This window comes from Chelon labrosus, assembly GCF_963514085.1.
Source record: "Chelon labrosus genome assembly, chromosome: 19".
In the NCBI taxonomy this organism is placed as follows: domain Eukaryota; kingdom Metazoa; phylum Chordata; class Actinopteri; order Mugiliformes; family Mugilidae; genus Chelon; species Chelon labrosus.
Window position 1 is genome coordinate 15950811 of NC_140352.1, and position 16828 is coordinate 15967638.

General features: G+C 40.6%; 2 protein-coding genes and 1 long non-coding RNA gene across 3 annotated transcripts; 1 reads left to right on the plus strand and 2 right to left on the minus strand.

Annotated features, from left to right (window-relative positions):
• Nucleotides 1-827: 827 nt before the first annotated feature.
• On the minus strand, nucleotides 828-2867 carry LOC311504000. The gene is made up of 4 exons (XR_014699614.1): nucleotides 2686-2867; nucleotides 2378-2531; nucleotides 1206-1284; nucleotides 828-1078 (listed from the first exon to the last, which is right to left on the minus strand). It is a non-coding gene; the product is annotated as an uncharacterized lncRNA (long non-coding RNA).
• Nucleotides 2868-3904: 1037 nt separating this feature from the next.
• On the minus strand, nucleotides 3905-11664 carry LOC311504291 (RNA-binding protein with serine-rich domain 1-like; the record flags this gene model as incomplete). Its single annotated transcript, XM_084567310.1, has 8 exons — nucleotides 3905-4079; nucleotides 4207-4285; nucleotides 5374-9005; nucleotides 9172-9313; nucleotides 9665-9818; nucleotides 10910-11012; nucleotides 11186-11365; nucleotides 11480-11664. The coding sequence occupies 6 exons, from the start codon at nucleotides 11662-11664 to the stop codon at nucleotides 8906-8908; spliced, it is 864 nt and encodes a 287-aa protein (XP_084423436.1). The 3' UTR covers nucleotides 3905-4079; nucleotides 4207-4285; nucleotides 5374-8905.
• A 1744-nt stretch (nucleotides 11665-13408) lies between these two features.
• Nucleotides 13409-15134, plus strand: LOC311504617 (solute carrier family 2, facilitated glucose transporter member 11-like; the record flags this gene model as incomplete). The annotated part of the gene is made up of 1 exon (XM_084567813.1): nucleotides 13409-15134. Exon 1 carries the CDS (start codon nucleotides 13533-13535, stop codon nucleotides 15132-15134), a length of 1602 nt encoding a protein of 533 aa, XP_084423939.1. The 5' UTR covers nucleotides 13409-13532.
• Nucleotides 15135-16828: the final 1694 nt, after the last annotated feature.

Below are 16828 nucleotides of genomic sequence, written 5' to 3' on the forward strand. Positions count from 1 at the left end.
TTGCCCTTATTGCTCAGCATCCTTCCTTCCAACGAAAAAAAAAAAAAGCTTTAAATGGGTAAACCGAGCTGAAAGAGGGTGAGAGGTGTTGAAATCAGGTGGTCATGAGTTTATTTACACAATCACAAGATGAACAGCGCAATTTGTCAGCTATACAAAATAAGACACACACAAGTATCACAGCAACATTGATAGGTATGTGTGACTAATTTGAATAGTTTTTTAGTTATTGCTAGTTCTGTCATATAATCAGCAACACAAGAAAACTGTAGTTACAATCCAGTAGAGACAGGCAGAGGCTGCTGCTGCATTAGCGAACAAGAGGACATGGCTAGTGATGACCGTTCAGAATTTCATTCATTCATTCATCTTCTGTAACCACTTGTTCCTGTGAAGGGTTGTGGGGTCCGCTGAAGCCTATCCCAGCTGTAATCAGGGGAGAGGCGGGGTACACCCTGGACAGGTCGCCAGTCTATCGCAGAGCGGTTTGCCGAATTTGGTTTAGCTAAATATTGTGATACAAACTTAGCAGGCTAGCAGCAAGCTACAGAATTATCACTTAAGGAATGCTATTTTATTTGTATTTCATTGTATTTTTTATTTGGTATTTTTTAACTAACTTACCCCTTAATTTACCCCCCCCCCCCCCACCCACCCATGGGATAAATGTAACTACATTGAGTATACTGCTATACTACAGTTAGCAGCAGGTTAGCTTAGCCCAGAATAAACAGGAAATAAAAATAGTCCACTTTTTAAGCTGCGCAAAACATATATAACTTTTTTTTAATTTTTACGTGAGATTTTTAAGACAGCTTGTACCCTAATGTAAGCTTCAAATGCACCATTGGTAACAAGACAGCACTTTCTCGAAATGATATTTATTACTTTAGAAGACAGTACAAGGTTCCTGCGGAAGCATAATATTTATTTCAAAAGTTGCATACAAGTTAGAAGAAAAATGAACTACAAATGATTGCCAGTGTGAATATTTCTACTTGGAAGGTTATGATACATCATCTTCATTTCCTTGTTGATTGTTGAAGGACTTTCACAGTTCTCTGCAATATATTCCTCTCTGTCAAGAAAAGAAAGTTAATATTAGGACGGAACATTTCAGGGCCATAACACCAATATACATAAAACAATTGTTTGTTAAGTTTTAATGTACATTCTTCAAGTGAAAATATATACTTCAGACTCACCTCCTTTAATTCCTTGAGTGTTTTTTTGAGCCATCTGCCATTTGGGTCCATACAATATTTCTTGGTGTCAGTTTCGAGACTATTGAACGACAGATAAGAAAGAATTTGATTCTTAAACAAAGAAATACATCTACAGTAGATAGCTTCTAAGCTTAGCTACATTGTCCAAAGCTATTAGTTTGGCGCGAAAACAGGAAGCGGACGGAAAAACCTTAAAGCTTAACGATTAACACACTTTTTCTCATCTGTACACAAAGTAGATAGACAGTAATTAGAAATGGTTGGTTTTAGTGACCTAACGTAACAATTTCTAAAGAAACACAAAACTGTAACACTGTGTAACTCCTCAAGGTGTGGACATACGACGATCTGATCTACAATGATGAGACTATGATCTACTATGAACATATTTTATTTACTGAATTGATATTGTAAGATAATTTTGCAGGTGTTCACTTTTCTTTAGCCTCTTCTATTGGAGTAAAAATGGTTAGCAGCCAAGACAACAGTGAACGATACTAAGACGTCTTTTGAGAAAACTGTCCAAGTCACGACCCAACACGCAAGCTAGCAAGTTTGATAACTGTTTGCAATGCTTTCTCCCATTCGCTTACTTTTACTTGAGTAGTATTTTGAGCAATTAATGGGGAGCAAAAGTGCAGGGAGAAGTCCACAAATTTGTATTTTTAATATGTGGATGAGGTTATTTTATTTATATATATAGGCAGTGTATTGATTTTAGACTTTTTTGGGGTGTTTTTCTTGATTTTAGTCTAATGTTATGCTAAATAAACATGACAAAATGCCAGACTACACTCACTTGACAGTTCATTAGGTAGATTAGTGAAAACAAATTCTAATATGAGAGACCTGCTCCAAATCTTAGCTTTATGAAGGTTATGGTATTTGGCATTCTCATAAAATAACCGAGAGCTGTTGATTCATCTTTCTTTTTGGCGACTGCCGTTTGTAAAATGATTGGTACAGTTTAAAGTGAACAATACAACAGACATGAGGGATTTTAGTGCAGGATTGTTATATCAGATTGCATTCGCTGTCACTAGTGTACCTCATGTTAGTGTGAATCATTAAAGCCTCTAACGTAGTTACTGGATTTGATATATAATGTATAACAGACGAGCTAAAGCAAGCTTGTGATATTGAGTACTCACAGGTATGCATGTATCCTACAATTAGAAAATTTGTTTGGCTTCTGTTCAAAGCAGGCCACGATGGGTTCCTTAACGTGATGCTTTGTGGCTGTCGGACAGCACCTGGGATTGACTGGACTGTAACGACGGGGGCCACGCCTAGGAGGCTGTTGCCCTAGAATCAGCATCACACAGAGAAAAATGTCAGCGAACAGGAGCATTTACAGATCCGGTTATTTGTACATACTACAGCAGTGAACTTATTTATTACAGTTTTGCAGCCTGTCTTCAGTTACTATTAAAAACCCTGCATTCAAAGCCACACTCACCTTGTGCAAGAATGAAAAGCAACGCAGCTATCCACATAAAGGCCAGTCCACAGCTACTGGATGAAGGCATCTTTGGTCCAAGTAGAGATCTGGTAGGAGCTGGTGTCTCACTTTTCAGTTACAGGACAGAGAACCTCTGACTTTTCAGATGAAAAATCCAGTTTATATGGGGCTGCTGTGATGAAAAACACACCCCACATAGCAACTTCTAGAGAAAAAGCCACACGTGATTGCCCTTATTGCTCAGCATCCTTCCTTCCAACGAAAAAAAAAAAAGCTTTAAATGGGTAAACCGAGCTGAAAGAGGGTGAGAGGTGTTGAAATCAGGTGGTCATGAGTTTATTTACACAATCACAAGACGAACAGCGCAATTTGTCAGCTATACAAAATAAGACACACACAAGTATCACAGCAACATAAAAAGAAAAAAGAACAGAAATAACTCTGATAGGGACACTATACCGTCAGTTTCAAAACAACTATGTAATATTCTGACTTCTGACACAAACTGCTGATAGGTATGTGTGACTAATTTGAATAGTTTTTTAGTTATTGCTAGTTCTGTCATATAATTAACACACAAGAAAACTGCAGTTACAATCCAGCAGAGACAGGCAGAGGCTGCTGCTGAATTAGCGAACAAGAGGACATGGCTAGTGATGACCTTTCAGAATTTCATTCATTCATTCATTCATCTTCTGTAACCACTTGTTCCTGTGAAGGGTTGCGGGGTCTGCTGAAGCCTATCCCAGCTGTCATCGGGGGAGAGGCGGGGTACACCCTGGACAGGTCGCCAGTCTATCGCAGAGCGGTTTGCCGAATTTGGTTTAGCTAAATATTGTGATACAAACTTAGCAGGCTAGCAGCAAGCTACAGAATTATCACATAAGGAATGCTATTTTATTTGTATTTTATTGTATTTTTTATTTTGTATTTTTTAACTAACTTACCCCTTAATTTACCCCTCCTACCCATGGGATAAATGTAACTACATTGAGTATACTGCTATACTACAGTTAGCAGCAGGTTAGCTTAGCCCAGAATAAACAGGAAATAAAAACAGTCCACTTTTTAAGCTGCGCAAAGCATATTTAACTTTTTTAAAATTTTTACGTGAGACTTTTAAGACAGGTTGTACCCTAATGTAAGCTTCAAATGCATCAATAATAACAAGACAGCATTTTCTCGAAATTATATTTATTACTTTAGAAGACAGTACAAGGTTCCTGCGGAAGCATAATATTTATTTCAAAAGTTGCATACAAGTTAGAAGAAAAATGAACTACAAATTATTGCCAGTGTGAATATTTCTACTTGGAATGTTATGATACATCATCTTCATTTCCTTGTTGATTGTTGAAGGACTTTCACAGTTCTTTGCAATATATTCCTCTCTGTCAAGAAAAGAAAGTTAATATTAGGACGGAACATTTCAGGGCCATAACACCAACATACATAAATCATTTGTTTGTTAAGTTTTAATGTACATTCTTCAAGTGAAAATATATACTTCAGACTCACCTTCTCTAATTCCTTGAGTGTTTTTTTGAGCCATCTGCCATTTGGGTCCATACAATATTTCTTGGTGTCAGTTTCGAGACTATTGAACGACAGATAAAAAATAATTTGATTCTTAAACAAAGAAATACATCTACAGTAGTTAGCTTCTAAGCTTAGCTACATTGTGCAAAGCTATTAGCTTGGCGCTAAAACAGGAAGCAGATGGAAAAATCTTAAAAACCTTAAAAGCTTAATGATTAACACACTTTTTCTCATCTGTACACAAAGTAGATACACAGTAATTAGAAATGGTTGGTTTTAGTGACCTAACGTAACAATTTCTAAAGAAACACAAAACTGTAACACTGTGTAACTCCTCAAGGTGTGGACATTCGACGATCTGATCTACAATGATGAGACTATGAACATATTTTATTCACTGAATTGATATCGTCACACAATTTTGCAGATGTTCACTTTTATTTAGCCTCTTCTGTTCCGAGTAAAAATGGTTAGCAGCCGAGACAAGAGTGAACAATACTAAGACGTCTTTCGAGAAAACTGTCCAAGTCACGACCCAACACGCAAGGTAGCAAGTTTGATAACTGTTTGCAACGCTTTCTCCCATTCGCTTACTTTTAATTGAGTTGTATTTTGAGCAATTAATGGAGAGCAAAAGTGCAGAGAGAAGTCCATAAATTTGTATTTTTAATATGTGGATGTGGTTTATAAAAAAAGAGGCAATGCATTGATTTGAGACGTTTTTGGGGTGTTTTTCTTGATTTTAGTCTAATGTTATGCTAAATAAATATGACAAAATGCCAGACTACACTCACTTGACAGTTCATTAGGTAGATTAGTGAAAACAAATTCTAATATGAGAGACCTGCTCCAAATCTTAGCTTTATGAAGGTTATGGTATTTGGCATTCTCATAAAATAACCAAGAGCTGTTGATTCATCTTTCCTTTTGGCGACTGCTGTTTGTAAAATGATTGTTACAGTTTAAAGTGAACAATACAACAGACATAAAGGATTTTAGTGCAGGATTGTTATGTCAGATTGTATTTGCTGTCACTAGTGTACGTAATGTTAGTGTGAATCAGTAATGCCTCTGACGTAGTTACTGGATTTGATATATAATGTATAACAGACGAGCTAAAGCAAGCTTGTGATATTGAGTACTCACATGTATGCATGTATCCTACAATGAGGAAATTTGTGTGGCTTCTGTTCAAAGCAGGCCACGATGGGTTCCTTAAAGCGACCCTTTGAGGCTGTGGGACAGCAGTTGGGTTTGACTGGACTGTAACGACGGTGGCCACGCCCAGGAGGCTGTTGCCCTACAATCAGCATCACACAGACAGAGAAACTGTCAGCGAACTGGATCATTTACAGATCCGGTTATTTGTACATACTACAACAATGAACTCATTTATTACAGTTTTGCAGCCTGTCTTCAGGTGCTATTAAAAACCCTGCATTCAAAGCCACACTCACCTTGTGCAAGAAGGAAAAGCAACGCAGCTATCCACATAAAGGCCAGTCCACAGCTACTGGAGGAAGGCATCTTTGGTCCAAGTAGAGATCTGGTCGAAGCTGGTGTCTCACTTTTCAGTTACAGGACAGAGAACCTCTGACTTTTCAGATGAAAAATCCAGTTTATAAATGGGGCTGCTGTGATGAAAAACACACACCACATAGCAACTTCGAGAGAAAAACCCACACGTGATTGCCCTTATTGCTCAGCATCCCTCCTACCAACGAAAAAAAAAGCCTTATATAGGTAAACAGAGCTGAAAGAGGGTGAGAGGTGTTGAAATCTTGAGTTTATTTACACAATCACAAGACGAACAGCGCAATTTGTCAGCTATACAAAATAAGACACACACAAGTATCACAGCAACATAAAAAGAAAAAAGAACAGAAATAACTCTGACAGGGACACTGTACCGTCAGTTTCAAAACAACTATGTGATATGTAACTGCTGATGGGTATGTGTGACTAATTTGAATGTTTTTTTTTAGTTACTGATAACTCTGTCATATAATTAGCACACAAGAAAACTGCAGTTACAGTGCGTCAGTCCCATCCCAGCCCGTGGCTTCCTTTAAACAGGACATGTATGAGAATCATCAGATAGCTATTCACTGTGGAGCTACTGCATGGTATTTCTGTTAGTTAGTCCAATTCCATTAAATGTGTATAAAGAAGGAAAAGAACAGTACAAATTTATACATCAATGCTGACCAGTAGCACCATATAAAGTCTGTTTTTTTTTTTTGTTTTTTTTTATCAAAATGGCAGCAGGCAGCACTAAAAGTAAATGCTGGATAGATTTCACTCATTAACACTGAATATAATAATTATTTTAAAACTATTTAAAATCATCACTGGTTCAGGGATAAGAACACAGACAGCGCATTTTTTAAAAGAAAAGATCAACGCCACATCAATGCCGCTGTAGCCAAATGGCCAAATGGCCCGGGTGCAAACAGCAGGATGAACCACAGGCTTCACAGTAGTAAATACAGTGATAATACAACTCAAGGGGCGTAAGAAAAGCATTTACCACATCTGGGACAATACAAAAACCAAAATGTTCAGTTATGATGCCAATATTATTAGCCAAAGAGGAGAAGAAGAAAGCAAGCAGAAACAAAAGAGCAGAAATTGATGAAGAAATGGGTTTTTTGATCAGCACGTTCATATTCGAAGCTTACTGGTCAAGCACACAGATAATGCAAAAGCAGACTGGAAAGGATATATTGCAAAGGAGACACTTTACTCTAAAAGCAACAAGCTTTCAACAGCAATCGCAAAATGGGGTTTATGGCTAATTCTGGAGAGAACACTTGGGCTGTTGCAATAATAATAATAATACAGTACATACTGTACATTTGTACAAAGCAAGCAAATTTGTTCACAGCATTAAAAACTTGAAAAAGATCCCTGACTGAAACAGATTTTCAGAACAATGTATTCGTATTAACCGTGCCTCAACTATGAAAATCATACGATTTATCGCGATTAAATATTTTGATCTACTGACAGCCATAGTTTTTAGCTATACCAATGGCGGAAGTCGAGAAGAAAATTCTGATTTATTGGATAATAATATAAAATTTCCACCGAAAGATGGAGTCTGTGTCGGCAGCGCCACTGAAAATAAATGGTTCATATAAGTCAAAACCTTTTATTGAATTAATTCAGTGTTGTCAGTTGCTGGGGAAAGAACTTTAGTTTTATTTCCGGCAGGTCATACCCTCTTGTGTTGTGTTATTTTTTTCCATTAGGTAACACTAAAACTACCATTTGTCATTTCTGCGTATCTGCTTGTGCAGCGATGAGACAAGTGTGTTAATCACAGAGTGGTACGGTGTTTCCCTACACTTCCTTTGCATGTCAAAAATAGCTCTTACCAGAAGTGTGGTAACACGCCACTGGGATTTCATTATGGGGCGTGTAGCAACTGATACAGAGAGAAAAAAATACCTCTGCACACAATTAGATAGTCTAGTCCTACAATCAGTTACAGTCATTTTGATGTAAACAAATTCAACTCCACAGTGCTCAGATGACATGAATGTAATTGGCCAGGCAGATCTATGCCGGAACATAAGCTATTTCCATGTAAACAGCTAAGTTGTACTCTCTAATCAGAACGATTCAGAATGTCCATGCGAACCGAACCGCTGATAATCTCGCATATGTCCTGCAACTTTCCTAAATGTGTCAAATTCTCAACAAAGCATCTATGCCTTTTGCTGATGGTGGGAAAGGGAAGCTCTCCCTTCTGTCGAAACCCCCCATTCATCCGCAACACAGTCATGTCTCCACCAGGAACCACTTTCACTTCCTACGCATAAAAGGTCAGCATTTAGTCTGGGGCTGTCAAATAAGAAGCAATTTCCTATAAAATTATGTATGTATGTTTGAGTAATGTCTTCAATCAATTTAAGAATTAAATACATTTAAGAGTTATATTATTGCATTTGGAGGACACATGTAGTTTTGGCTAAAATCAGTTAATATTAATAATAGTAATGATAATAGTAATAACCAGAAGAGAACAAACTACAGAATGTTGCCGACTATGTCTCGTATTTAGTCACCGTTTTATCGGTTGGATGTTTCCATAATGACTCATAATTATGTCATTTTATTTCAGGTTGTCTTTTTTCTGACCACTGACAGCACGTACAAAAATAGTCACTTTGACTAACACTGGTTCTTCTACAGCTCTATATATTTCTGACAATAAATTAGTAACAGCCAACAATAAAAAATACAACAAAAACATGTAATAAAAGTAATGATTTTTCACCAGGGCTGAAATAGTTTAGTTGAGAGGATTTGAGGCCCACTATTTGGCAACCACTGTACTACTGGCAACGTGTATAGTAGCTCTTGCCTATACAAACACCTGCTATACATCAGTTCCTTCATACAGTATTGTACACTACATTTACACTCCCTTTAGAAGAGTTTGAAGTCTTCATATGTTGTGTGTCTTATGATATAGTATACCGTAGTGAATGCTGGCATAAAATATTGGCTCAAATGATTTACTGATGCCGTAGTGATTTTGGTGTCCTTTTTCTCGCCACGTAACTAACTCACGGCTAACAGCACTAAAACTTTAATTCACCGTTTGCTTGAATGCACTGAACAAAAGGACAAAACAAAGGAGAAGATTGAAACAGGGGGGTTACGTTAACTAGCGGGAGGAGTTCGAGCTGGAGCGCGACCGGTGGCGCCGGCGGCCGGGCGATCGAGACCTGCGTCGCACTGGAGAGCGTCTCCTTGGAGACCGGGACCTGGGAAGACAGGAAAATAAAACAAATGACAGGCAGATGAGACATCTCAGAGACTTTACTTAGATGACATCTAAATGTCATGACCAGTTGTAATGAATCAGCATTATGAAGTTTCCAAACTGCTCCACCCTCTCTGATATTCTGATGTTCATCACATGTTGATTACCTTCTCCTCATTCGGGGTGGAGTGCGGCGCCACATCGGAGGTGGAGGAGGCATCCTGCGTGGGGGGGACAGTCTGCGAGGAGGAGGACGCACTGTGGGAGTCAGCACAGCTGTGACTGTGATTTCCTGGCCGTCGATCTGACCTGAAGGGCAACGGGGGAAAGTGTTACCCTGCTCTCGGCTTTAAGGGGTCACAACTTGAGATGCAAATTTCAAAGCCACGGGCCTTGTGAGGGCGTCCTGTGGTGTCCAGCACCAGGACGTCAGTAGTGGGAGCCTTTGGGTTCTATGGGTATCTATAATCCAGCAAATACTCAATCAGTTTGGGGTCTGAGGAGTATAGAGTAAGAGGCTCCTTCTGGAACAACCTTCATCTTCTACCTTACTGAGCGATGTGTATTAAACAATTCAGCTGTTAACAGTAAATAATCCTCGGTCAGAACATGACTCTCACACAGCGTCTTTCCTCATCAGTTTAATTCACATCCTCCTACCTCCATCCATGTGTTTTAGGGCCTTCTCTGCCTCTTCGGGGGTCTCGTACTCCACGTAGGCGTAGCCCTTGGACAGGTGAGGGTGGATGCGGTTCATTGGCATGTCAATCATCTTGATCTTGCCGTAGGTGGAGAAGATCTCCTGGATGTGTTCCTTCAAAGGCACAACAGAGAACGCATTCAGATTCACCCCTACGTCTGGACATGCTATAGCCCCGTATCTAAAGAGGAACCTTATTCCGGCTATTTCTACTGTGCGTGGATTACCTTCAAGCCAATAACAGGAAGGGTCTGTGTAGATTTCTACCACAGTTCAGTTTGTATTATACTTGTTTCTCCTTTACTTTAGAACGACCATGTATCTCCACAGTGCTTCTCTTTTCGGTCAGTTTCACTCACTTCCTGGCTGATTATTTCCTGTGTAGTGTAAAAACCTGAGGAAGTGATAACTGTTCCATTTAAGATGACTGGAGTGATCACCAGTGGAAAAGGTCATGACATTATTCCACAGAATGGTTAAACTGTGTTAGTCATCAGTTTTTTGCGTGTTCCATCCAATTCCATTTAATTTCTCTCAGCTTTGCAAAGACAAGATATCAGGGCCTCAAATACACCTGAGTGGACATGAGTAGATGTCACACGACTGCAAGCAGGTAATTGCAGGCAACGTAAGCAACATATCAAAGCAAACTAAATATGTTTATTACCATGACTTATATAGAATCAAGTTTTGGTAACCTGGAGCTTGAAACTCGGAAAGTAAGCACTAACGTGCTGGGTCAAGGACAAACTCCCGTTTAACAGGAAGAAACTGAACACAGAGAAGTCATCTGAGTAGAAGGTGTGGAGGAGCCTGAACAAGGAGAACTTTCTGTTCATGTCGGACCGCTATGACACATGAACACGGAAATGCAGTTTGGATCAATCACAGCCTTTGCGGCCTGCGTCAACACATTTCTCGGGAGGTGCATGTCAGGTTAGGCCGTGGGGCTACAGTGTCGGGTCTGGAGCTACGCCGTGGCCAAGTGATGTGTAGCTAGAAACCAAGCTTAAGGCTGGGCAGATAGATAATGGATAAAAAGAATGGTTAGAGCCAGCATTCACAACATTATTCAGGACTGTTTAGGAAATGTTGGGACCGATTTTTGACTGCCATGACAATAACTGCCCGCAAGTATTCCAAGTATTCATAATCAAACTAAATTGACACTTTACATTCATGTAGTTAAAACGGAAAGAATTTACCTTGATGACGTTTCTGGTGAGCCGGCCCAGGTACACCTTGGTAGGTTTGGGTGTGGGGCTCCTACGTCGTCGGTCCCTGTCATCCTTCTTTGCTGATTTTGACCTTCAAAGACATTTGATTTTGTTTAATGATGTAGCCCTTAAAAGCGGCTACAGATCTAGAGTAAGTGTTGGGAGGTAGAGAGTTAAGCAGTTCTCACAGAAGAGGGAATGCTCAGCACTTAATTTATTGCTACGTTTATGTTTTCATGTGCTCCACAGTAACCGGTGCCATACTTTGAGCGGGAGCGTCGCCTGTTGTTGTGGCGCTGGCGGCTGGGGCTCGGCGAGGAGGATGAGGATGAGGAGGAAGAGGAGCGGGAACTGGAGGAGCCCGAGTGGCTGGAGGCAGAGGAGCTGGAGCCACTGGAGGAGCCAGAGCTGGAACCTGAGCTGCTGCTGGAGCTGGAGCTGGACCTGAGGAGTCGATTAAAGCCCGAAGACTGAGCTTATGCAGTTTATAGATTTAAATCAGATGCAACTGCACTCAAAACAATAGGAGGTTAAAATTCCAGGTAGTAAGACTCTGACCTGCTGCTCCCACTAGAAGCGCTGCGTCGTGTACGGTTCTTCTCCCGGCCCCGGTCTTTGTCAGCCCCCTCTTTTGTGGTTCCTGACTTCTCCTTACCGCGCTGTTTACTCTTCTCGTCTTCCTTCCTCTTAGTTGGGGAAGGCGCCCTGTTAGAGTAGGATCCAGAATGTAACGCATTTAACATCTAACACCTTTGTATATGTGCAGTATACACTCACTTTCTACATTATTATGGTATTTATTTATTATGGCGTTTCAAATAACCAAACGAGCTGTTGATTCAAGTGTGTTTTCATTTTGGAGGCTGTGGTTTGTAGTACTATTGAATTGTTTCGTACAGACAAATTTCTGTTTTTCTGACAACAACATTTTAGTCAGTGGGCTAGGCTAAATAACAAAAACACTTTGGTGTTTACTTCAATCCAGTTAGACATCTCGACAAACTAAACCCTCCAAAATGATCAGACAGTTGAATTACCACCTTTCAACAGAAACCGAACCTTATATACCCCTCGATGTGTGAAGTAAAGATACAGAAGGTCTTTCCTTCGTGCTGCTGTAAGGCTGCACAACGAACACTCCTGATATATGTGCAATAGTATTACACCACAAGGTGTAAAAACTTCCTATTTATGTGCAACAGTATTACACCACAAGGTATAAAAACTTCCTATTTATGTGCAACAGTATTACACCACAAGGTATAAAAACTTCAAAACCCAGTTACACCAGTCTGTGCAATATTTTACAATTCAATCTGTACAATTTATTTTTATCCTATTCTATTTTGTTATTTATCTTTTACATGCTACTCTTTTTACTATTATTTTTTATTCTGCCCTTTCTGTATGCTGTTGCAAACTGCAATTTCCCCCATTGAGGGACAAATTTTTCTTATTCTTATTCGTATTATCCTTCATGGAGCTGATTTGCTGCGGGACTATTAGAATGCAATTTTTTTGATTAGTGTACCTAATGAACTGGCAGGAAACATCAAACTGCATCCAGTGCAATCTAAGATTTAAATGCACGGATTCGTGTTTCGTGGGGATTCCGCAAAATAAATAAATAAATAATAATAAAAATCTGCATACTGGAACATAAGGCAACAAGTCAGACTGTTCACATTCATATGGCATCACAATTATTTAGTTACGACAAATGGCCTTTTTTTTTAAACGTTTCTTTGCATTGAAAATAAATTTCCATTACCGACACAACGTTAATATTATTAAAGTGTGAAGTAAATTCTCATTGACAGGCAACAACCTGTCCACTGTAATACACACAAGCTAGCTCGCCCCCTACTTGTGCATTTTAGCATTAGCAGGAGAACTGTTGGTGGCGTATCATGATATGTGCTGATGTTCACGTGTAACTTTAAGGCCAAAATACTGCACTTGGTGCAATTTCAGTTCAATTCGTTGCCATTTATTAGCCCTGCGTGTGTAAGAAACACTAACTGACATCGTGGCGTTTACTTACATCTTTGCTTTTCGTCTACTCGTAATAGTCGCAGCGAGATGACGTAATGTTTCGCACTGACGTTAACCAATGAACATCCAGTGCGAGCTTCACAAGGAAACACGCGAATCAGAAGGCATTGTATTCCCCCAGCATTGTCTGTCAGAGTACATCGCAAAGCCTGAATACAGTATCTGGGGTCAGCAGCTTAGTGTTGATAGTTGAGAACTTCGCCACAATGAAACATACAATATTACTTTTCCACTGAGTTTGGGTAGAAGGCTTCAATGCTGCAAAATCAATGCATGTTGTCAGTAGGTGTTGCCTGACAGACAAAAATCAGGAAGTAATAAAACAGCCCTAAAGCCGGTTTCAGCAGTAGCTGTGTTTCGTTTTTGCAGTGCAAGGAGAACGTCACCTTGCTGTTATAAGATTATTTTTATATGAAACAGTTAATTAAACAAGTCAGCTATCCATTAAACTTAACTACAAATAGTTAATTGAAAGGCCTGTGGCGAACCATATGCTGTAGGATATACAGGGAAAGGCACACAGTTCTGCTTTTCTTCCGGGACACCTGTCTTCCACATGGACGCTACAGGAGATACTGAGCCAGAAGAAACCAGAAAACCCACAGGTTGTTCCTGGACGCTTGGTCTGACTGTGTGTTTTGCTGCCATCGGAGGAACCTTCCAGTATGGCTACAACATCTCAATCATCAACGCTCCCACCAGCTACGTCCAGGGTTTTATCAATGATACCTACACGGAGCGCTGGGGCACAGGCTTGGATACTCCTCAGGTGACCCTGGTGTGGACCATCATCGTGTCCGCCTTCCCACTGGGCGGTTTGCTAGGGGCCCTGTTAGCAGGGCCTATGGCGGTCCGCTTTGGTAGGAAGAAGTCGCTGCTTTTGAACAATTCTTTCCAGTTTGTAGGCGCCTTGCTTGTGCTAACATGCCGGGTTGCAAAATCGTTTGAGATGATCATAGCCGCTCGCTTTTTGGTGGGGATGAACTCAGGTGTCAGTATGAACATCCAGCCCATGTACTTCGGGGAAAGTGCCCCCAAACACCTCAGAGGTGCCGTGGCTTTTTCCTCTGCTGTTTTCACAGCATTTGGGATCTTTTTGGGTCAAGTTGTGGGACTCACTGAGGTGCTGGGTGCGGCGCCTCTTTGGCCCTATTTACTAGCTAGTAATGCTCTGCCAGCGTTGATTCAGCTGGTTACCCTACCCTGGTTTCCCGAAAGCCCCAGATACCTTCTCATTGACAGGGGTGACAGGGAAGCTTGTGTCCAGGCACTGAGGAGACTTCGTGGAGGGGAGGCTCCTGTCTTGGAGATGGAGGAGATGCTTCAGGAGCAGCAGCAACTGTCTGCAGCCGTAAATTCTGGATCTGCTGCTACAGCCAGAACGCCTTGGTCCCTGTTTAAGGACCGAGACCTGCGATCCCAACTCCGTACGGTTATGGTTGCCAGTAGTGCCATGATGCTCTGTGGCAACGATTCTTTCTACTTCTACGCTTCCTACATTTTTCTCAAAGCAGGTATTCCACCACAGAAAATTCAGTACGTCACCATCGGCACGGGGGCATCTGAGCTAACTGCTTCCATTCTGAGTAATCTCCTGATTGAACGTGTAGGCCGCAGGTACCTTCTTATTGGTGGGTACAGTCTCATGACCTGTTGGACAGTAGTCTTTACTGTAGCTCTTACCCTTCAGAGCAACGGGGTGGCAGGTATGTCATACGTCAGCATGGCTTGTTTGTTCTGTTACATCCTCAGCTTCGGCTTGGGCCCTGCAGGCGTCACGGGGATCTTACCAGCTGAGATATTCGACCAGGCAGCTCGGCCAGCGGCGTACATGGTCGCCGGTTCACTCATGTGGCTTAGCCTGTTCCTGGTGGGAATGTTGTTCCCGTTCCTCGTCGGTAGCCTGGGAAACTTCTGCTTCCTGCCTTTTCTGTGTGTGTGTTTGGTATCTGCTTTGTTTTTCGGTTTCACCTTGCCAGAAACAAAGGGCAAGACGCTAGCCCAGATCACTGCGGAATTTGACAAAAAAAATAGAGGGAAAATGGAGTCAGACATGCAGGTAGATGGGCCTCTGCAGAATCACTACCTGCTGGGTAAAGCCTCCTCATCTCCTACCTTGACGTGTGATCCTGACCCTGAATTAAAGACTGGGGACTGAAATTTGCCCTTCAGTATAAGTGGAAAATGAAACAGGCAGTCTATTTGTGTCATTTATTTTTCAGTGTTGGATATATTCAATCTTTTGTGTATACATATTTATGAGAGATGATCGCTGACCGATAAGTGAATTCAGGTCTCATTAGCCACTAAAGAATTTACACCCTGGGAAGTATTAGAATGTCCCGATTCTGTTCTTAACCTGATGCTCGAATGACTCCCTTAATTACACAGAGCATGTTCACACAGAACAGAACGAGAAAGTCAAGGAAAGCAGTTAACATGGCTGTAATTCTACCTATTCCCAACTGAGGTTCACACATCGGAACAGTACAAGGTACAGTCTGATGAGGTGGCAGATAAAGAGCTTCTAAAATGTCAGCTTTGTGTTGTAAATAATAGGGCTGAGCCCTAATGTCTAGTTCCAATATCAAGTAAAGCAGTCACGGTGATAATATACCCCAAACTCAACTCAGTGTGAAGGTCTTGACATTAATACTATATGTTTGCAGCAGAGCGGGTAATCATTTGAACTGTGTGTATTAAAGGATTACCCACTCTAATTGAATGCGTCTGCTCTAGCCAGATAACAGTGCTTGTTTATTGTGTAACCTGATTCTGTCTTCTGTCTATCCCAGTTCAGTGAACCATGCCTGTGTACATTTTCCTATTCAAGGAACCAAGTGGGAATCCTGACGCTGTATGAATTGTGTTATTTTTTTGGTAATTTATGCAATAACTGACCTATATGTGTAATAACTATATTAGTTAGGGTTACTGTATCCAGCATGATGTCTACTAAGTAATGTATTTACATACCATAAAAACTCAGTGTATTCTTGCTTTCTGAAGGCAACTCCTCAAAACGGTCAGTAGATGTTGCTATTGTCTCTGACTAAATCTACTTTCTGTGCTGAAATACAACCCAGTATGACATGAAAATGAATTCAGCATGTAGACCTTTCACCCTTGTAGACCTTTTGTGGACAATCTGTCATATCTTTTATATGTACTGTAATCAGCCGATGCAGCTTTACTCTTCCTTAAAATTATCCAGATATGTATCTGTTTTGCACTTTCGTAGCATGTGGCAGCTGCTGCGCACTGACTGAAAGAATCTATTTTTGTTGTATGACACTCTTACCAAAGCTCCTTACGACAATCGCACTCTCAGGCCTAAACTAAGACATTTAAGTGCCAATATTTATTTAATTATATATTTTGAATGCCAAATACTACTGCATGTATCCCAAAAAAAAAAAAAAAAAGCAGAAACACGGGTAGCTGGACCTGTATGGTTTCTTGGAGACGTTTTGCCTCTTATCAAGTAGCTTCTTCAGTTCTAAAGGACTGGTTGGGAGTGACGGTTTAAGTAGGATCATCTGAAACTTGCATGACTAGGGTCTGTTAACAACCACCTGTGATCAGAGGAAACTGTTTTGATCCTTTTTTTCTTTCTCCAATGAATGTACTGTAACAACCTATTACTGGCCTGAGACTCAAGTCCCAAGGTAGGAACGGGACTGAAACCCTACGAGTCCAGTCGGCCTTGTTTTGGCTTGTACTTTGGACATACTATGACCTAGATGACTGAAAACCTTCACAGACTGCATGTGCAACAAATAAAAAAAGTGGTATCCCACACGTTTGACTTTGTGATTCATTTTGCTTGATTGATGCCCCCCTATTTGAGAC